The following is a 23,840-nucleotide window of genomic DNA, read 5'->3' on the forward strand; positions in this document are numbered from 1 at the left end:
TAACTACCACATACTGCATCTGCTGTAATCTACTTCTCTGCCCTACACCTACCGTTCTTACCACCTACACTTCCCTCAGAAACCAACTGAATAACTCCTGGGTGTCTATCATTCTGTCTCTTCTTCTCGTCAAATTCAGCCAAATACATCTCCTCACACCAATTCGATCTATCCATCTCACCTTTAGCATTCTTTTGTAACACCACATTTGACATGATTCTATTCTTTCTCTTCCTGAACTACTTACCGTCCGTATTTCACTTCGCTCCACATGAAAGTCTTCAAAAACGTCTAATTCCTACATCAATGCTTGAAGTGAGCCAATTTCTTTTCTTAAGGAAGGCTCTACTTGCTATCGTTAGTTATGTTACTACTGCACTGGTCTTGTTTGTTTTCGTCTCGTACACTTTCCCCAAGGCTCTGCAATTTCTCCAGATCTCCTGCTGTCTGAGATAAAATAACAATATCATTTCAGAGTTTTGATTTTGTGATTCCCTTTCCAAATTCCTTCTTGATTTCCTTTACCGCCTGTTCTCTATAAACATTGAACATGGGGGGAGGGACAAACTGCATCTTTGCCTCACTCCTTTCTGGATTGCTGCTCATTTTTCAAAGCCCTCGATTCTTGTCATTGCAGACCTATTTTTGTAGGGATTGTGATAAATTTTTCTTTCTCGGTATCTAGATCCCGATTATCTTCAGAATCTCAAATAGCTTGGTTACGGATCCTTATAATGTGTAATATGATTTTTTTATTGTGTGATTTTGTTATTGTGCGCGAATGCGTAGACTGCTCAAAGTAAATTTCCGTTTACTAGACACTCTTAGCGTTGTCATGATGTGTGAAGCACTTATCGCTCACTAATCAACCCAGCAATCTATGAATTATTTTTACGTACCTCTCCTATGATGGCAGAAATTCTCGATCTGGTTTTACCTACCCAAATATCTAAAATGCATGAAATTACATTTCCGAAGGTGCAATCGAATTCGTTATAATATGAGGACATCAAAGTCGCTGTGTGGGGGATCTTATGCGGGAAAACCCGAGTGCTCTTAGATGTCAGGGCTCCACAATGTCTTTGTCTGATTCATGGTAACCTTACACAAGTCATAAATATCTTATTACAGACATATACACAGAATAAGGTATATTTAACTGGTATTGCAGTTATTTCTTCACTCATGGCTATTTAAATGTATAGTATTCAGTTATATTTTTAGCTTATATATTTCAATACTTAATGCTAATATAAACGGACTGTACAGATTTTGCTTGTGGTGTAACGTCGTATGAAATCAGACAGATTTCTTTTCGCATTGTCGGGATCGCAAAAAGGCCAGGTCTGTGAAGGCAACCATTGTCGTGACCTTAATTAAGTTAAAATTTCAGCATTCGTCTGAGTGAAATGGGGAAATTATCGAAAGCTAATTTCAGGGATGCCAACAGTGAGGTTAGAACCCGGCTCGCCCGAACCGAGTAATTTATAATATCTGTTGGTTTACATTCTTTTCATGTTTTAACCTATCAGAAAATTTGTTATGTTACTGTATATTAATTGGTGAACTGTTGCACAGAGCTCGCACATATTTTTTTTCGGCGACAGGGAGTCATTCATCAATTTTCGTCTCATTCTTTGATTGATTTATCTTCCAGATCTTCCTTGTTATTTCGATTATCTTCCAGATGAACATGGTCTGATGACCACACCATTGCCGACTACGGCACTGCGCAGATCGCGGCTCTACTGTCCTTCAGTTAAACCCTTCTCCTGTGATGTAACAAATTGCGAACCACCAAAAATTGAACTGAGCTTACTTTATGCCTAATTCCAAAGGCAACATTATAAGTTTATTTGCAATAGATGAGGAATATTTTAGTAATAATATTTGTAAATATAATTTGTATTTTTGTATTAGCCTGGTTTGTTATAGCAGAAGGCCGTCTGGTATTAATCTTTCCAGTCAATCAATCAATCAATCAATCAATCAATCAATCAATCAATCAATCAATCAATCAATCAATCAATCAATCAATCAATCAATCAATCAATCAATCAATCAATCAATCAATCAATCAATCAATCAATCAATCAATCAATCAATCAATCAATCAATCAATCAATCAATCAATCAATCAATCAATCAATCAATCAATCAATCAATCAATCAATCAATCAATCAATCAATCAATCAATCAATCAATCAATCAATCAATCAATCAATCAATCAATCAATCAATCAATCAATCAATCAATCAATCAATCTCAAATAAGTGTTATTTATCAAAGGCGCTCACCGTGAAACCTTGGTAGAGTTCTTTGCAGTCATAGTCCATATCGGTTGCGTTGGCTGAGAGTCCCACTTGCAGTCCTGGCATGGGCCCGGCTCCTATACCACGGTAAGGATAGCCTGACTTAAAGTCCTCTAAGTCCGTGTAGCCTCCGTCCGGAGTCCACTTATCTGGAGGCATATCGTAGTCCAGGTACGACCTCGAGGCGTGGAAACTGCAATCCAAATACAAATATGTCAAAAGCAATATAGGCTAGAGATCGCGTGCGTTGTCCACTCCTTAAATGCGAAATTTATTATTTCTTGTAAATATGATCGTTTTTCATTCAGAAAGTAATGCATTATCAACAGAAAATTAAAAAAAATATATTTATCAAAATTAATCATTTTTATTTGTTTGGATCATTAAATACAGTTTTGAACGTTTTATGTACATGTTACTGTAGCTACTGCCAGACTTCAATCTCAGGCTCACGAATTCTCTAACATAAACAATATTTTATGTGTTTTACCTTCACTGTACTTAACTCCAGCTGATTAGAAAGCAAAAGCATAAAATAAATGATTATTCATTTTTAAATAAACCAGCGACCCCTAGCGAGTTCGTCTGCAAGGTGGAAGTAAATGCAGACTTGCAAAATTGCAAAACATTATATAACAAGCAAGTAAATTCTCCTGTGCATTTAAGAGCTAACTCTCACAGGTTTTCCAGCGCCTGCTGTACCTCTTTCAGATCCGATGGTAAAATGTTTTATAAAAATAAAATAAAACAAGCGTCCGCTCTATACTTCATCAAGCTGAACGCATGATAAATCACAAGAAAAATACTGTAAATGTACATTAAAAATAATTGAGCACAAGATCTTGAACACAATATATTTTACACATATTTCCGACCTACAGTTTTGTAATCGGGATCATAACTGCTAATATATCTCAATTTCTTTGCCTTTGTTTAGTATGTACAGCATTTACGTAGGTAATATTTTAACAATTCCATTACAGACGTAGATATCTTAAAGATGACATACTACTTCAAGAGATTTTCTAACTCATTTTGCAATCTTCTAAAGACTCAACCCCCCACAGCATTTAACGCCCTAGAAAGGGCCTTGGCCTGCCTAGCGACCGCTGCTCAGCCCGAAGGCCTGCAGATTAAAGAATCAAATACACATAAATGGAGAGTTCTTTAATGATAAACGGCACACAACAATTTCTTCTTTAATTCATGAAAATTCCTGAAACCGTTTGCATGCTTTGATAGACATACACGTGCTGCAGCGCCATGGGGATTATTGAAATATTTTTTGTTGCAGTTCGCTTTACGTCGCGCCTACACACATAGGTCTTAGGGCGACGATGCGATAGGAAAAGACTACTAGCGGGAAGGAACTGGCCGTGGCCTTAATTAATGTACAGACCTAGCATTCGCCTTGTGTGAAAATGGGAAACCATGGAAAACTATCTTGAGTGCTGCCGACAGTGGGCTCGTACCCACTATCTCCCGAATGCAACATCACAGCTGCGTGCCCCTAACCGCACGGTCAACTCGTTCAGTATTAATGGAATATCAACCAACGTAAACAGGAAGACGTGAAATATGTTCCTAGCTTACACATATCTGTGGAAAATATTGGCCATTCACTGCTCTTAAGTAATGAAAAAACTTTGTATTTTAGACACGTACAATTATGTTCACAATCATTGCTGTTAGACCAGAGGCAACCAACAGAGAGAAAATGAAGATTTACTTTGAAATGTTCGAATGCATAATGTTGTTGTGAACAATGAGTGAGCAGAATTTTAAATTTTAGTGATGTTATAAACTTTGTTATAGGCAGCTAGGCTTGCGGCTTAGTAATCTATCCAGTGGGTCAGGTATAATTACCCCTAGTTTGGATGAATTTTTTATAACCATAAGGTAGGATGGTTCGAGGTCGAATTAGGGGGATTCCTGGCCCCATTCAGATCGAACACTGAGCAAGACATCAATTAGGCACTGGTGCAACAATGTATTGATTACAGAGATTAACAGTGTTATTCCTGAACGTTTTGTGGTTATCAGCAATCCTACAAAAATCAAGTTGTTAAACCTGTGTCGACTGTGACCCACTGTCCATTATAACGGGAGTAGGATAATAAAGAGGCGATTGGATAGTTTGTTGAAGCTGCGATGCGCAGGGGTGGGGGAGGGGTGGTGCGCAGGTGCGGGGCAATGGCCTTTAAGTGCTTAACCGGCTTTCTAGGTATTTATTAACGTTGAACGTCATGTGTATGTTTGTCCGTCAGAGGGCTGCACTAATGAGACTGAGTATGTACAGTGTAATTAGTTTAGTCATGTTGGCCTTCCCTTTGCACTTAATGATAATGAAGTACATTTTGTGAACTGTGGGAAGAGCTAGGCCTCGTTCAACATGAGTAAACAACTCGAACACGAGACCGAACATTTTGGTCCACCGGCCGAATGTGATTCAGTGACGATATTACATTTCATAATCTGCGCATTTAGGCCTATTAGTGATTACAGTTTATTTACATGTGTTTATATTAGTGTAAAGTATGAATGTGTTCGTTTTACCGCCAAGCCTACAACCACCCACGTGGTAGGTACTGCGCAGTAAAGTACAAACGAGTGATTTTAACTAACGTGCCGTATATGTAATTCAAAACCATTTTATGCATGAAACACTGTGACTTGTGATGTGTTTAACTGAGTTGTAATACAGTTCTCATTAATTTTAAACTTCGAGATTGAAGCGTGTGTTGCCTCCATCTTGCGCGGACGAATACAGCCTTACCAACACAATTGGTGGGGATTCCAAGGGGTAGTCCAGATCTGTAGAAGTAGTTCGAAAGGTGACTAGCAGAGTAAAGCCCAGCCGCTCAGAGCTCTTTGGTTTTCAGCCCTGGTGTGGAAGGATACATTCTCCTCATCTGTAAGTAGTCTGGCATCCCAGTCCTTATATTATATCCATTATTTCTTGTTATCCTTCACCACGGATCCTGTCCAGCGAAAAGGTCTCATAAAGAAAAGAGCAGTTATTAAGTCTAGTATAAAGCGTATAGCTAGTTTTGTTAGCGCTATTAATGAAGGCTCTAATCAGAATGATATTCGAGTTAGGCAAAGACTGCTATGTTCAAGTAAGGAGGAATACAACAATATTCAAACCCTGTTAGAAATTCATTATACCGAAGAAGTTCATGATGCAGGTAGGGAATCCATTGAAGAAGTTATCCTAGAATTAGAACCTAAGATGGAAACTCAGTTGGATGAAAATTCGAGCGCTACTTCCCCCGCAACGTCTAGTTCTTCAAATACAAGTAGCATGCATGAAAAAGACTCCCTACAATTTCACTGTCAAAATTTACGGGAATTATTTCTGAATTTATTCACTCTCGAGATACCTTCCAGAGCCTGGTAATTAATAATCATGCCTTAACAGACATACAGAGGCCCCATTATCTACTATCAATCTTATCAGGAAAACCTTACAAATTAATTGAAAGCTTGCCTCTTACTGAAAGCAATTTCAAATAAGCTTGGGCATTAACCTTCAGAGATATAATAATCCCAAATTGATTGTAGACCTACACGTTAAGGAACTGCTAGATCTTCCATCAGTTAAAACAGAACCAGCTAAGAATTGAAGAGTTTTGCTAAATCAACTGCTGAGCAACCTGAGCGCTATCGAAGTAATGGCGATAGATGTGCCTCTGCATGAGATTTTGTTATCTCGCTTAGTGTTAGATCGAATCAGCCTCAATCTAAGGAACCAATGGGAAGTTAAATCCTCAGATAAAAAGTTCCCTCGCTTGAAGGATTTAGTAGCACTCTTGCAGAATAGTTGACAAACTCTGGAGCTGATCAACCCCGAAAAACACCAAAGCTACAAGCAACAGTTCGTACCCAAAACATAGTGGTGATAACGGTAGTAAGAAGTCCTTTGAAACAACAGCAACTCATTGCGAGTTTTGTAAAGCTTCTCAAAATTTAAAAAAATGTCCTAGGTTTCGCGAAGCCAGCGTCGGAAATAGAATAGACTTCGCCAACACTTGTGAACTTTGCTTTAACTGTCTGGATGCTAATCATACCTTGAAGGAGTGTAGTTCAGGAAATTGTCGTATGTGCAATAATATACATCATACTCTGTTGCAAAAGGAGCAGATTAATTTCTACAATGCTTCTACTACATCAGAAATCAGCCAGACTCAGCAGCAAACTTACTGTGCTGTGAAGAGCAGCTATATTCATGTAGAAGTTATATTGTCAACAGCTCTTGTACTGGTCACAGACAAACGTGGGAATGTGCATCAATGTCGAGCTCTATTTGATAGTGTGTGTCAAATGTATTTCATGTCCAGGCATTTGGCAAATCGCTTGGGGATTGAATTGAGTCGGCACTCAATGCCTATAATGGGAATTAGTGATGTTAAGGCAACTGAATCATCACATATTTGTCAAATTAAAGTTACATCCAGGGTCACAGACTACTCTACCCCTATTGATTGTGCTGTACTTCCTGGCATAACTGGTCAGCTCCCTACAGCACAACTTGACACGTCTGATTGTCAGCTCCCACGGAACATTCCCTTGGCGGATACTCAGTTTACTGCACCAGGTGAAGATGATTTATTACGGGGTGTTTCTGTGCTTTTTGACATACTGCGTCGTGGTCAGCTCACGAGAGAAAATCATCCCGTACTACAGGACACTGGATCTGGCTGGATCTTTACAGGCAAGATACCACCACACTCTCTAAAGTCTACCAGAAAGAATGTAGTGTCTTGTCGTGTTCGCAGCAACGAACTGCACATACAGGTCGAACATTTCTGGCAGCAGGAGGAAGTAATGATGTCTCCCCCGCGTTCTAAGGAAGAAAGTCAGTGCGAAGAACACTTCGTGAACAACACTACTAGGGATAGCACCGGAAGATATGTTGTAAAACTGCCTATTAAACCACATAATGAGGAACTTTGGGATTCATTTAAATATCCCACTCGTTGTTTCAGTCAAATTGAACAGCGGTTACATCGCCAGCCGGACTTCAAGAAGGACTATGTCAAGTTCATGACAGAATAAGCTGATCTTCATCACATGGGACTTGTGACAACGCAAACCAATAAGCCAATAAGCCGACTGAAGCATATTACCTGCCGCATCATGCTGTAATTAAGCAGTCCAGCACTACCACTAATGTCAGAGTCGTTTTCAACCCGTCTGCTAAAACTACTAGTAAGTACTCACTGAACGATACCTTGATGTTTGGACCTACGGTGCAAGAAGACTTGTATTCTATCATCTTACGATTTAGAACACACAAGTGTGCCTTCAATGCAGATGTTGCAAAAATGTACAGGCAAATTCTAGTTCATCCTAATGACTAAGATCTGCAACCCATTGTATGGCGTTAATCTCTTAATGAACCTTTCCAGATTATTGATTTTCCACAGTAACTTATGGTACCACAGCAGCGCCTTTTTTAGCCACGAGATGCCTGGTACAACTTACCAACTATGGTACACTGCAATATCCAAGAGCGTCGGAGACATTACGAAAAGACTTCTATGTTGATGATGTTCTGAGTGGAGCAGATACCATTGGAGACGCACTCAGTCTGCAACAAGAGCTGATCGAAATACTCTGTAGCGCAGGCTTTCCTCTTCGCAAATGGTGTGCTAACCATCCCACTATTTTAGAGCACGCATCTCTTGAGCACTAAGAATCACAACTGCCCTGGAGTCTGGATGACAAGGAAGAGAGTACCATTAAGGCCTTGGGACTACTGTGGCATCCTCTAAGGGACATCTTCCAGTTTATACACTATCGCTCATTAATTTCAATACGCGCTAGTATTTAAGATTTACAACACAAATCAACAGTTATTTTTCACAAAAGATAATTATATTAACTTACGCATATATAATACAATCACAAACGTTATATTTTAGTTTCATCAAAGTATCCTCCTTTGGATTTAATGACTGCCTCACAAACTCGAGGCATGCGGTCAATCAGTTTTGTAGGTACCGTGAATCTATATTATTCCACACATCCTTAACAACACTCCAGAGATGTCCCTTGCTGGATATATTAACTTCCCTGATACATCTGTCCACATCATCCCAGACAATTTCAATGGGATTACAATCGGGGCTTTGGGACGGCCATACCTTATATTTCAGTACTTTCTGTTTTTCCCGTGACGCAATGTAGTTCGTACAGCATGCCTACCGATGTTTTGGGTCATTATCCTGTTGTAAGGTGAACCCTTTCCGTATTAAGCGCAGTCCACTTGGTACTGCATGATACTGGAGTATGCGGTGGTACAGCTTCTGATCCATACATCCTTCTATTCTCACAATGTCACCAACTCTATCTCCGCCAAAACATCCACAAACCATAATAGAACCTCCACCGTGTTAAACTGTAGGTAGAACATACTGCTGGGCTACACTTTCCCCAACAAATCGGTGAACAAATATTCTCCATTTGTTTCCAAAAATCTCGAACTTCGATTCGTCGGTGAATAACACCTTCGTCCACTATTCCGATGTTCAATTCCGATTATTTATAGCGCATTCAAGTCTCTTCTGTTTATTCATGGGCCTTAGAAGGGGTTTTCTTGCTGTGACACATCATTTCAAGCCGGCTTCTATCAGTCTCCTTTTTACTGTTGCAACATATATTGTTGTCGTGTCCATTTCTACCAATTCTGCACGAATTTGTGGCGCTGTTTTGAATCTATTTCTCTTCCTGGTAATTCTGATATATTTATCATCGCTTTTAGTTATTTTACGAGGCCGTCCTGGTCGTGGAATGTCCTTATTGCTGCCTGTTGTCTTCTGGAGGTGAAGGGTGTATTGCACTCCCCCTAAAAACACACTACACTGTTTCGCAATTTGGCGAACAGATAAACCTGCTTAGCTAAGTGCTACAATTGCAGCACATTTTTCTGTGGATATCTCCACTCGTGGAGCCATACTAGCGATGTGCACAATTCAACTGTCACGAAGGAACTGACATGCAGGAACCACATGTTATGTATCGTGGCGATGCTTGTCGTTCGCTGCAGATATCACATCACTACGGGGAACAACACAGGTGCACCAAATGCGACGTCCGTCGGCAAATAGGTAAACAAACATATCCGATAGGTACATAACGTTTATGTACACAACGTTGTTTGTTGGATACTGTTGTATCTTGATGACCAGAAACAAAAAACATGACCTGTGTACAACTGTTGTACTATTCCTTTGCTTCCTCAACCGTACCCACGGTATTAGACCTTATCTATTGTACCGGGAACACCGCTACGAGAGAAGTCCGAAGTCTGTTTATTGAACTTCGCGCGAGGTGGAAGGTATGCAACCCGCCGAACTCAATGACGTACGCAGCGAGTAACGTGACCTCCTTGAGCACGCTATATGTGATCATATATGGTAATGTCCTAGCTTACCCGCAAAAGTCTATTTTGCGCTAAACTATCGCTATTTCGACACTGCCATCATAAAAACCATTACTATGGGCGCAATCTGTCAAGATTTCAGGGAAATCCACCGAATACTTTAGGAGATATAAGGGTAGATAATACCCGGGTTCTAGACACTTCCACGCGAACGGGTATAAAAGGAGGACCACCCGACCTGCGAAATCAGTATCTGTTGCTCCACCGTCTCTGCGACACGGGTGACGGGAGGAGCACTGTGTGTGCCGAACTTATAGTTGAAAAGTCTTCGAAATCCAAGTGTTGGAACTTCGTTATTTTCTCAGGGTGTCATGTTAGGACTTTGTCATATTCTTCGAGTGTCACATTGGACTTTGTTATTTTCTTAAAGTGACATAGGAACTTTATCATATCCTTCGAGTGTCACATTGGACTTTGTTATTTTCTTAAAGTGACATAGGAACTTTGTCATATTCTTCGAGTGTCACATTGGACTTTGTTATTTTCTTAAAGTGACATAGAAACTTTGTCATATTCTTCGAGTGTCAAACTGGACTTTGTTATTTTCTTAAAGTGACATAGGAACTTTGTCATACTCTTCGAGTGTCACATTGGACTTTGTTATTTTCTTAAAGTGCCACGTAGGGACTTTGTCATTTTCTTGAAGTACCTTTTGGGACTTGGTTATCCGACGATGATTGAAAGAACTTAGAATTTTCATGAGTGTTGTGTACCACGTTGGAACTTATGTTTCGAACTTATTCGAACTTGTATTTTCGTGAACATAGATATTTTCCGAACGTGTAGGTTGAACTTGTGTCCTACCAACATAAACTTTCGTGTGAACGATATGACTTTTGTTTTCGAGTGCCCCTCGAATTTACGTTCTGTGAAGAATTTTGAAACTCAGGGACGTTCAAACGTTACGTTTAATTGTAAAAATATTCAATACTTTCCAAGTGCTGCATCGGGACTTGTGTTTAGATTCTTATCCTCATTAAAGACTGTGATAACTCAGAATACGCATGTCACGTTCCCAGAAAGCATAGAACTTTCCAGCATTTTGAGTGAATCCATAATTTATGAAATTAGACTGTTTTCAAATATCATTATTCGCTTTGCCTATTGACGGAACAGTTTCAGAGTGTTATTTCATTTATTCAGTTCCTTGCCAATGTGCCAATGGGTTCTAAATCTTCAGAAACTATGCGTTAAGAACTGTGGTAACTGTAATCCTACAGAACATTCTGATTTACTGCAAGCTTTTCAAAATCATCCTGTTCTCCGAGTGATTATTGCAGGACGTTTTCGATTCAATGTTAAGAGTGTAGTAACAATCGTTGAAAGGTTGCATCTGTTTAAACAGTGCCATGAATGTGTGGAGTGCCGTGTAGAAAACTCATATATGAATCACATCTCAAATCGAACTCTGAACGTGTGCATCCAGAACTTCGGGACATTCCAGAACTTCGAGACATTCCAGAACTTCAAGAAAGTCCAGAACTTCGAGAAATTCTAGAACTTCTCATCCAAGCAGGCGTGGTACCCGCCCAGGCCGCATCTGGCGCCATCTCAAGACTCGGAGTTGCTAACCAGCCACAATAATTCCATGCTGCTGTACGAAGGTGATATCAACTTGCTTTCAATAATCAATAAATTCAGATTATTAAAAAATCTTTAAGATTGATAACTATACCCCTCTCTGTACCAACTCCAATGATAAAGCCACTCCCTAGATAGAATCCATGTTCATTAATTTAATATCAAGCGCCTCAAAGATATAAACACTTTTCCGGGTACACTATAGAGAAGTAGTTGTCAACAATGGGTGTATTGAAATTAATGAGCGGTAGTGTAGTTACAAGTCACACCCAGTAGACCACATCCTGGACAAAACGTAGTGTGTTATCCTGCATTTCATCCATTTTCGATCCTTTGGGACTCTTCGGTCCAGCAATAATAACATGTGGAATTTACTTGCAACACTTGTGGCAAGCGAAATTCGACTAGGATCAGAGGTTGCCTTCTGAGCTATTAACTACTTGGGAACAGTTTCACACACATTTGCCATCGCTCTACGACATTCGAATCCCTCGAAGCTTGACGGGAGACGGAGAAATTAAACGATATGAATTACACGGATTCTCTGATGCTTCAGAAAATACCTTTGGAGCATGTGTCTACCTACGGAGTATAGATGTCAAGAATAAAGTAACAGTAATGCTGTTAAACTCTAAATCCAGAGTAGCACCACTAAAACAGATTTCTCTCCTTAGACTTAAACTATGTGGTGCATTATTCCTTGTAAAATTAATGGACAAGGTTAGAACTGCACTTAACCTAAAAACTGAACCAAACTACTATTGGACAGATTCTATTATAGTACTACCTTGGTTTGCAGGAGAGCTCACATCGCGGAAAACGTTTGCTGTTAACCGAGTGTCTGAGATACAACAACTTTCATCTGTAGAACAATGGAACCATGTGACGCCACAGGACAATCCAGCTGACATCATTTCGAGGGGGATTGAACCACATTTTCTTCAGGACAATCTGTTATGGTGAGCGGGGCCATCCTGGCTCTACCAGTCACAGTCAGTCTGACCTGTCAACGACATGAAGAAAACTCCCGAACTCATGGTGTACCAGAGCAACGAAAACCAGCTATTGGCTTACTTGTTGTCAGTCATTTCCTGGAAGACTTAGTCCAACTCTTCTCTTCTTGGTCACGGCTGGTGAGAGTCATGGTCTTCATACTTAGGTACATGAACAACCTCAGGCTTGCTGCTAGAAGGAGACATGTGGGAAGTTTGAATGTAGTAGAACTTCAAGAGGCATCGCACAGGATCATTCGTATTGCCCAAGAACGAGAATATGGTAAGGAGCTTCAAGATCGGCGACCTGGCAGACCGATCGCAAAAGACAGCAAGTTGAAGTCTCTTCATTCCTTTGTATATGCAAACCAGATGCTTAGAGTGGGAGGCAGATTGGAACAATCTCAAGCTCCGTACAGCCATAAACATCCCATCATCCCACCACCTAATCATCACTTGATCAGGTTGATAGTAGTATGCGAGCACATGCGACTTCTGCATCCCGGATCCCAAATTTTGCTTTCTAACGTTAGACAACGGTTAAGCAAGGGACCCGTAAGAGCAAAAGGAAGGTAAAATATTATTTAGCTCACTTTATCTGTATGGCAACAAAGGCAATCCATCTTGAACTTGTCTCTGACCTGTCTACTGTTGCGTTCCTAGCTGCTCTGAGTATATTTACATCGCGTCGGGGTATCTGCCGGAATATCTACAGCGACAACGGAAGTACATTCGTGGGAGCAAGAAACGAGCTACGAGTGCTTCATACCCTCTTCAGATCGCAAGTACATCTGAGGAAAGTGGATGACTTCGCATCTCAATGTGGAATACAGTGGCGTTTTATTCCACCGCATGCCCCTCATTTCGGTGGGCTGTGGGAGGCTGGCATAAAGTCTACTAAGTTCCATTTGCAGAAGGTTGCAGGAACTCTTGTACTGACTTTTGAAGAAATGTCCACGTTGTTAGGCCAGATTGAGGCATGCCTGAATTCGATACCAATAACCAAATTGGCTCATAGTCCTGATGGCTATGCATTCCTGACTCCCGGCCACTTCCTGATTGGAGAACCTCTCACAACCATCTCAGAGCCAGATTTACTTGCAGTTTCAGATTCTCCTCTGTCTAGGTGGCAACTACTTCAGCGCTGCAGGCAGTACATCTGGAAGCGGTGGTCAAGGGACTATCCATGTCAACTCCAGCAGCGGACTAAGTGGTCAGCAGGAAGGGTCAACCTTCGATCCGGAACTCTGGTTCTTCTCAAGGAAGACAACTTGCCACCTCTCATGTGGCAGACAGAAATCGTGGTAGATACGCAAGCAGGGGCCGACAGCTTAGTGGGAGTGGCCACTATTCGCACTCCCAAGGGGACCTTCAAACTCCCAGTTACAAAACTTTGTCTCTTCCCAGAAGAGGTTGAAACTGTACATAGTGAAAATGTGTAACATTTAATGTGCTAAGCCTTTCGTTTTTACATTTGACATTTTCAGTGTGAGTGCTAGTTTTTGTTGTTCTGAATAATATTTATGTTAGTAATTTTTGTATAAATTGGGTGGGCGGTATGTTGAACGCCATGTGTATGATTGTCCGTCAGAGGGTGCACTAATCAGACTGCGACATCATCGGTGGAAGGGGAGACTCACCGGTATCAGTGAGTTACGAGACTTGAAGGAGCGTGGGTAACGGTGTTGAGTGTGGTGTGCATCAAAGCGTCCTATGTGTATGTACAGTGTAATTAGTTTAGTGAATAAATTAGTCACGTAATGTACATATGTTGGCCTTCCCTTTGCATTTAATGATGTTGTTTAGTCATCAGCCCGAAGGCTGGTTGGATCCTCAACAGCTCCGCCATGAGCTGTCGTAGATGGCCCAGGCATCATTGAAGAGGCGTACTAGGGAAACGAGGAGTGAGGTAGTTTCCCGTTGCTTTCCCCACCGAGTCAGAAGTTGCTATTACATATCAGTCTGCCAAGCCCACTGAAATGCATGCACCAACCGACCGTATGAGCAACAGTTTCACACCATTCATAGCAGGGACTGGCTGCGTAAGGATTGGCATTACTAGCATCACTCATACCTCAGTCACTTTCATTTTGTCAAAGCCAAGGATGAAGCTGAGACAGATCAATGAAAGTAACAAAATTGCTCTAGCCCATATCAGAAGACATAGTGCACTGTAAACACTAGATCGTGCCAGCAAAGGCAAGCACTTAATGATAATGAAGAATATTTTGTGAACTGTGGGAACATGAGTAAACAACTCGAACTCCAGAGAGAACATTTTGGTCCTCCGGGCCGGATTTACAAAAATGCATTTGCGGATACGAAAATGCATACTTTGAACATTAGTGCACATAGAGATATACTTTCCTTTTATGTGTGATCGCCGAGTGTGCAAGAGCTTACTTTTCGTACTTATGTGGTTAGTAAACGGAGAGTCTCGATCCACTTTAAAGCAAGGCAATGGTTTGAAGGTCACCGGCCGGTGAAAGTTTAACCAGATGTTACTTTATCCAAGTTGTGACATGTATGTATTGAGGGTAGTGAGGATCGACCGATGGGGAGGTGGTTGATGAAAGAGCACAATGAAGGTGCATGTGTGGTGCGCGCATGCATGAGTGTCATTATGAAGACACCGATACAAGTGAATTATGTTGCCGTACACAAAACAATCTTACATTAAAATACAGAACAAGAACGATACGGTCAACAGTTTTACAGCGGACGGGATGTTCAGATTAATCTAAAATCCAACTTGCGAGGCTTCTTAGAAAACACATCCAAGAGATCTGTTGGTTTAACAATTATGTCTCTGTGATTGTTCAAAAGAGCCAACCCATAGAGTTGACTTTCTCTTTTTTAATATCAGTTTTGTTCATTTTCTTTTGTAAAATTTCCATGGGGATGGGAGTTTCTGACCCCCAGTGTACCCCCTTGTATACGGCCCTACTTGGAATCCTCCCCAATGGTTTGGTGAGGAATGGATATCTTATGAAAATTAAATAAGGTCGCAAAGGCACAAGACGGATAAGCTGGGTTTTCAGCTCCTTCTTTAACTTCAACCTTCTTTCAATTTATTATAACATGCACATAAATTAAAGAAACTCGAACAAACCTGAAAATACAAGAAGCTACACGCTGAAACTGAGGAAACTGAGTTGGAATTTAATCATCCCTTTAAGGTGAAAGTAATCCGAGCAGTAGAAACACTGTTTGGATGGAGGACAATAGCCGATATCGAATGTGAAAATGAAGAAACAGTCAGCTTATTCGTATCAGCTCAGTTCTCTAAGTGGTCTACTAACGATATGGAGGAGATCAATTCACGAAAAAACAAAATTAAGATGGTATTTAAGGGAATGGAGGAGAGCTATCACCAAGTGTATTTTCATTAAGAGATCGCTATTTTCATCCTTCATATTACCTAAGCAAGTATGACATTTTTCATTCGTACCCAGATACCGCTTCCTTTTTCTCATTCATTCGAAACAGCGTGTAGGTGCTTATATTTTCGGGTTTGTTCGAGTTTGTTTCATTTATTTGCATGCTATGATAAATTGAAAGAAGGTTCAAGTTAAAGAAGCAGCTGAAAACCCAGCTTATCCCCTCTAGGGAGTCATCACTTATACCTATGCCTAGGTCAGGAATGACCTAGAACAATGATACTACTGTTGGATGGCAGATTACATTTTTTTTAAATCGTTGTTACAGTAACTCTTGGAGTTGTCTTTGAAATGCTGAGAAATTTAGCAATAAAACTGATTAGTGACTATATTAAATTAATTTAGGTGTGGATTTTGTTTTGAGCAAGCGTAGAAAATTAGACGTTTGTCTACATATTGATCGATGCGAGGGAGGGATGCAGGCTCATTTTAATAGAGCGTTTGAATGCATTCGTGAATAATATGTGAGAAAGGTAAACGATTTTCTAATAATTTCATAATGTTTTTGAACCTAGCGAGGGGCAAGAGGAAGCTACTCAGTTAGAGTTAATTGAAAATCAAAATGAGGAGGATGAATTGCAAGATCCTAATTTGGAAGTTAATTTACAGGTTCGCAATGCTGAAATGCTAAATCTTCAGATACAAGATGTATATGGTTTATAATGTATGCAAATTGAGGAAGATTTTGGCCACAGAGTTTACGCACTGGCGGTGTTAAATATCAAAAAATATTTTTTCTTCCATCGAAGCTTTTCTAAATAAATCATTTATATGGTTATATATATATATAACATTCTATATCACTTATACCTATGCCTAGATCAGGAACGTAAGTCATCTGAAGAAGATAAACGTGAACCGCGCGCGCGCGCGCGCGCGCGCGTGTGTGTGTGTGTGTGCGCGTGTGTGCGTGTGTGTGTAAAGTAAATACAATCTTGTGCACATAATATGTTCTTCGTGATGAAATTTCGAACTATTATTTTATTGAACTCAATCATTTAAAAGAGCGGCACATTGAGACCGTGAGTCATCAGACTGTAAGGCATGTGATTCAGGTTGGCCAGTGCTAAGAATTAGTGAATAGACAATAAATATCCATAATTATGTTGGTTTTCACTTTGTAAAGTCGCTGAACACACACGTTGCTTGCTTTGCATACAGTTGTTGAATTAGTTTCAGTAAAACATATTGTGAATCTCCTTTCTTTCCTATCCCCATTGCAATTTAATTTTAAGTGGAAATTTAATGTATTAATTTAAACATCAAAACAACATCTCAATAAAAGTATACGGTGCTCAATTTGATTAAAAAAGTGGGTTTACATAGGAAAAACGAATATACTAAAAACTTACCCTTGTTGCTTTTCATGTTTCCAAAAAGATCTATAAGGATAATATACATTCATTAATGCTGCAGATAGGTGATAGTGAGAAATATAGCGTTTTTATTAGGAACATCGCACGTCTTGTGCGCTCAATCATTACGAAGTGAAAAAGAAGAATTGGTATACACTGCCTGAAAAAAAAAAACGTTGAAGCATCCACAATGGAAGGAGGAAGCGAAATTAAACTTCACGTGTCGAGAGGGTATGTGGTGTTATTTCAGTGATTACAAAATGGAGTGAAATTTACAGAGAAATTCGAGCCCACTTATAACTTTGAATTTGTACCCTCACCCCCTCTGGTCCGGATGCATTCACTGGATAGGTTGGAAAGGGTGTCATAATGCCGTTATATCCTCTCCTGAGGTATGTTGGCCAACAACTGTTTTAACTGGTCCTTATTATCCCGGATAATGTCACTGGAACGGTGCTGACGTCTGAGGTGGTCCCACACATGTTCTATCGGTGACAGATCTCGGGATCATGCTGGCTACAGGAGTACCTCAGTATCACGCAGTCAGTTCATAGAGACACACGCCGTATGTGGACGAGCATTGACATGTTGTCGCATGAGAGGCAACACATGAGGATTCAGGATGTCCGTAACGTACTGTTGTGCCGTCTATCACTACCAGCCGTGACCTGGAATCTGTCGTATCGCTGATCGGGCACCACCCGCAATTCATAAAATCGTGAGCGAGAGGAAAATCAATTCGAACCGCGACCTCACAATGCAGGAGTGAAAGTAAATATAAGAAATTTCGGATCAGAAAATGAAATAAAACTTCAAGGTATCAAGGTTAAATAATTATATGTGTAAGAAAATGAAATTGAAGTATACATTGGGAATTATTAAGGAGATGCAGTTCTGAGCAGTAGAAGCTTTCAGGCAGTGGTGAAATGTTTGAACAAACACAGGATATTTGTCATTTCTTATCACAGTATGTACATGGTCAAAAGGATGACAAGGCACGGCTTGAAGCGCACGTAGCCCAAGGAAATTTCCGATGTCCATCCTTCTAGAACAATAGAGAAGGTTTAGAATTTCCTTAGGGAAGGGATGCTGCTAGCCAATGAGAATAAGACAAATCAGAAGTACTCGGGGTTCAAAGTTCGACAGGGCATAGCAACAGCGAATATACGAAATTAACTTTTGGGAGAACACAGTGAGGTGATCAGTTAGTTCATAGCTCACAGTCAGAAGAGGTAGTTCGGAAGTTAGGCTGGAAGTCTGGTCGGACAATAAGCCGGTCAGGTCGCGAACAGTATCCGAATTAAAGCTCGAAGTCAGAATTACCAGTAATTAGGTAATAAGCATTCTTGGGCAGTGTGCCAGGAAGTTTTAGACACTCATTAATAGACTGTTTAGGTAAAGGGAATCACACCAGCGGACTTGTACGGCCGCTAATTTAAGGAAGGTCCTTAAGAAATAAAACGCGACCAGGGAAACGTACAAGTATCTAGGCAGCAGTTGGAGCACAGAATCTCTACTGCCAGCGAGATCTTAAATTAAAGGGAGATCGGCAAAAGACCTTGATTGATCATTATTACGAGTGAAGGCCTCTGGAGGAGCCCACTTAATAGTCGCTAAACTACACGGAGAGACTCAAGGGAAGTCATTAATGAGAGGCTCAGAGTATCCTACCACAGAGTTGAGCAGGGATAAGATCTGTACGAGATTTGGGCCGGATAGTTGGGAAGAGGTAACCACCGAGCGGCAGGTTCCAGCATATCCTGTGAGGTCAACACTAAGGGAGTCTCAAGGACAGTAACACATAGAAATAACAGAACTGCATCTCTTGGGTATCAGTGAAGGGAACCAGTGAATCAGCGTGTGATATCTCGTGATAGTGAATTTAAACTTCAAGAAAGAAGACGTCGTGGAAGACTTCCTCCTCTCGGAAGATAAGTATTATCTAGTCATAACTGTACTAAATAGGGAACCAAGGACTCATTAGGTAGACAAGTTATTGTGTAGAATAGGAAGTTCCCTAAACTCAAGATCAAATTAACATTCAAGAGTTGTATATAAATGTATATGCTTGTACAGTGAAATAATTTTGTTAATTCAATATAGTGATCATTGCATTAAGCCACCTTAAGTTGGTGTTCTTATTCAGAGTTTTTATTGCATTTTAGAACCCTTTCCAGTCTCCAGCTTGCCAATATCCTTAGGATATGACAAATCATATCCGATGACGTCCCGCGCCATGAAGCCAGAAGTAACACCGCTATGCCTCTCCAAATCATTGGAAGAATGCGACCTCTCCCCAGGCCACTGCCATATTTGGAGACGAAGGTCATCAGCAGTCCATGCTTCCCGGTCACGGCCCCTCTCGAAACGTCCAATTGCTGCTAATCTCCGATAAATGATCCAAGATTACACAGAATGTTGCTGGGACTCCATTATCCATTCTCGGCTGCCAGGCGCAGATGAGAAGGGGTTCCGATGTGATTGGAGCACAATACGGTGATCATCCCTTGTAGTTGTGTAGACGTGGTCGATCGGAACTATGTCAGCCCTCACGTTTCATGCAGTCCAACAACGGGCCACTGTGACTTACGAATGCCCCACAAATCTAGGCAATGTACGATTCGACCAGCTGGAGACCCCTTTCAAACTCTGTCGGGTACTGATAACGCTGTCTCGCACGAGTATGCAGCATCTCCTTGTCCTTCACAGTGATTATTCAATATCTGACGCTGTTCACGCCCCTTATATACCCCAACAGGCCCGGTAGCAACACTAAACACGAACCAATCAATCACTACTGATCTGCGAACAACATCAATCTATCCGTCAGAGAGAATCGCAACCTGCCGATGTTGTGTATGTAGACGATGTCTGTCGTACTTCTCTTACACACAATCGACTGTAAACAGTTTACAGCAGCAGGATGTATAATACCATCAGAAAGACTACTTAACTTTAAAGAGTTTAAGGAATTAAAGTGTCAGTGATTTTCAATTGTGTATGCTGACAAAAAATGTTTATTAAATCCTGTGCCTACATGTTTTCCAAATGATGAGTACCGAATTCAACACCAATACATAAACATGTGCCATACGTCATGTCCTATTGTTTACATTGCTGCTTGATAGAAATTTGAGCACTTAAACTCTGCAGAGGTAATAATTGCGTTAAAGAGCATGTAGACGATTGCCGTAACACACTAGATGCCTTGTTATGTTGAAGTCAAACGGATGCAGTACGGGTGGAGTTTAAGGAAGCGGAGTTTTTTTATCGGTGGAATGACATAAAAATATTAGTGTTGAACTGTAGGTGTATTGTAAAGAAAGGAATGGAATTAAGTAATTTAATGGATATATACTTACCGGCTTCCGGCTCCATGGCTAAATGGTTAGCGTGCTGACCTTTGGTCACAGGGATCCCGGGTTCGATTTCTGGCAGAATCATTTCATCCTCATCACGACGCGTAGGTCGCCTACGGGAGTCAAATCAAAAGACCTGCACCTGGCGAGCCAAACTTGTCCTCGGAAACTCCCGGCACTAAAAGCCATACGCCATTTCATTTCCAGCAGATATTGTAACATGAGTTGAATCTTGGCTGAGAAATGATATAACGGATTCAGAAATTTTCTCTCGGAACTGGAGTGTGTATCTTAAAGATAGGATGGGAATGGTAGGAGGCTGAGTATTCATTCTGGTGAAAGAAGAATTTGTAAGGTACGAAAAGTTAAAGATGCCAAACATGAAATTCTAAGTATAATACTCATCTCGAAAGATAATAGGCAACTTGACATCTTTGGAGTGTAGAGACCGGGATAGGGTAGCGCTGACGCTGAATCAGAATTATTTGATAAGATAATCAGCTATATGGGAAACGATAAGGAAAGGAACGTGATTGTAGCAAGAGATCTGTTTACCAAATGTTGATTGGGAAGGTAATGCGAACGACAGGAATCATAAACAACAAATGACAAGTTAATATGGGAAGGATAGTTTATTCAGAAAGTGATGGAACCAACTAGGAGGAAGAATATTCTGGATATGGTGCTGGTAAAACCAGATGAGCTCTATAGAGAAACCGAAGTAATAGATGGTATTAGTGATCACGAAGCTGTTTTTGTCACAGTAAAAATGTGATAGAAAGGAAGGTCTTAAAATTCAGACTACTAGATAGTACCATATGGCTGATAAAACAGGCATGAGGGAGCTTTTAGAAAGTAACCATGATCGGTGGAAAACTGTAAATAGACTCTGGAATGGGTTTAAAGCGATTTTTGAGGAACGTGAAAAATTGGTTTGTACCTTTAAACATGGTAATGAATGGTAAGGATCCATTGTATTATAACAGAGAAGTAAAGAGACAAGGAAGGAGGTGCAGGTTGGAAAGAAATGGAGTTAGAAATACCTGTAGAAGTAAGGAGAAATTGATGGAACTTACTGGGAAATTGAATCTAGCAAAGAAGTCAGCTAAGGATAACATGATGGCAAGCATAATTGGCGGCCATACAAATTTTAGTGTAAAATGGGGGTGTATGGATAGGTACTTTAAGGCAGAAACAGGTTCCAAGAAGGATATTCCTGGAATCATTAATGAACAAGGGGACTGTGTATTCAGTCAGCAGTATGTAAAGATTTTTGGTTACAAGTATAATATCCACATAGAGGAGGTGACTGTTACTAAGGAAGTATTAAAATTTACCTATGACAACAATGACATTTACAGTAAGGTACAAAATTTGACAACTAGAAAAGCAGCTGGAATTGATAAGATTTCTGGAGATATACTAAAGACAATGGGTTGGGATATAGTACCATATCTGAGGTACTTATTTGATTATTGTTTGGTCGGAGGAGCTATACCAAATTAATGGAGAGTTGCTATAGTAGCCCCTGTGTATTAAGTTCGAAGTTCGATAGCGCTTTTGCCTGATTTTTTCTGTAACGGAGCCCCTTAAAGCGTCTTCTGGCGTAGACAGTTCAGGATCACTCGGTGGCTAAGTCAAAGGGGCCCATGTTGCTTTCATTCTGTCTTTATGTAAGATTATGGTCATGCATCCATGATTTAACAGAAAATAGGTCTAACATTCCTTTCGTATGACGTTACGTAAATTCTCTGCGGTATAGTCAGTTCAGCTGAGATTTTTCGTGTTGATTTAACAGGTGATTGCTCCACAGATGTCAGTACGTTGCCACATATTTCACTTCTTGTTACGGTATTCGGCTTCGCACTCTAACGTTCACACTCACAGTTTCAAATTCACACTTCACACTCAGTAATAATGTCATATTTGGAGGACGGTGAAACTACAAATCTTTCTTGGACGCAATTCTTTACGCTAGCCACTGTCATGCTAATATTGTTCTCTCGTGCACCCACAGTGCGGCAGCCAAACGCCGTTGAATGGAATACGAACTCGTGTCGACCACCATCACCTACATGCGTTCTGGCTGGAAATGATGCATGCGACTCTTTGCCACATTGTTAAGACTGTAATGCATTATACTATTACTATAGTATGTGTGGTATCTGTAGTAACTGTATTACTAGAATTCTGTTGTAGTAATTAGGGTAGACTTAACAGCAGTTTACAATTGTGTAATTCTTGTGTATTATTCTCTGTTTCGAGTAATTAACAGCAATTTTAATCCTGCTAGGGTGTTGTAGGAATGCAAAATCGTACAACTAAGTAGTATTGTACTGTAGGAGTACAAGTATTAAATATTAAAGAAGTATTAAAATTTACCCATGACAGCAATGACATTTACAGTAAGATACAAAAGTTGAAAACTAGAAAAGCAGCTGGAATTGGTAAGGTTTCGGGGGCTATACTAAAGACAATGGGTTGGGAAATAGTACCATATCTGAGGTAATTCTTTGATTTTTGTTTGCATGAAGGAACTTTACCACATTAATGGAGAGTTGCTATAGTAGCCCCTGTATATTGTACCCGTAAAAATGTGTTCATATCTTTAAGGCGCTTGATATTAAATGAACGAGCATGAGTCTTAATCTCGGTTGTGGCTTTATCATTGGAGCTGGTACAGAGAGAGGTATAGTTATCAAATTGAGAGATTATTTTGATAAATTGAGTTTATTGATCATCAAAAGCAAGTTCATATCACCTTCATACAGCAGCGTGGAAATGTCGTGGCTGGTTGGTACCTCCAAGTCCTGGGATGGTGCTGGACATCGACTGGGCAGGGACCACACCTGCTCGGATGAGGAGTTCTGGAACGTCTGGAGGTTCTGGAAGTGTCTCGACGTTCTGGAAGTCTCGACGTTCTGGAATGTCCCGACGTTCTGGAATGTCTCGAAGATTGGTACGTGCTCCTGGGTGCGATTCGAGACGTAATTCACACCTGAATTTCCTGTACGGCACTCCACACATTCAGGGCACTGTCTGAACAGATATGACTCTTTTAATTATGATTACTGCAAAAACGTTCTAGAATAATCACTCGAAGAACAAGTACTGGTAGAAATGCAAGTTCATAAGGCAAGTTCACTGTAAGTCAGGATGTTCTAGAGGATTACTGTTACTGCAACCCTAAATGCACAGTTCTGTAGGTTTAAAACATATTAGCAATGAACTGAATAAGTAGCACTCGGAAACTGTCCTGTTGCATTAATAAGCCAAGTGAATAGCCATTAAAGAAAGTAATATTTGAAAGAAAAAGTCTGACTTCATAAATTATGGATCACTCAAAATACTG

General features: G+C 40.4%; 1 protein-coding gene across 1 annotated transcript in view; it reads right to left on the reverse strand.

Annotated features, from left to right (window-relative positions):
- LOC136864950 (pickpocket protein 28) overlaps window positions 1-23,840 on the reverse strand; it is a 434,926-nt gene that overhangs the window by 180,805 nt on the left and 230,281 nt on the right. The window contains exon 6 of the mRNA XM_067142357.2: window positions 2,300-2,507. Within this exon, the coding sequence (XP_066998458.1) occupies window positions 2,300-2,507 (208 nt within the window). The remainder of the gene's footprint in view (window positions 1-2,299; window positions 2,508-23,840) is intronic.

This window comes from Anabrus simplex, chromosome 2 (assembly GCF_040414725.1).
Source record: "Anabrus simplex isolate iqAnaSimp1 chromosome 2, ASM4041472v1, whole genome shotgun sequence".
NCBI lineage: Eukaryota > Metazoa > Arthropoda > Insecta > Orthoptera > Tettigoniidae > Anabrus > Anabrus simplex.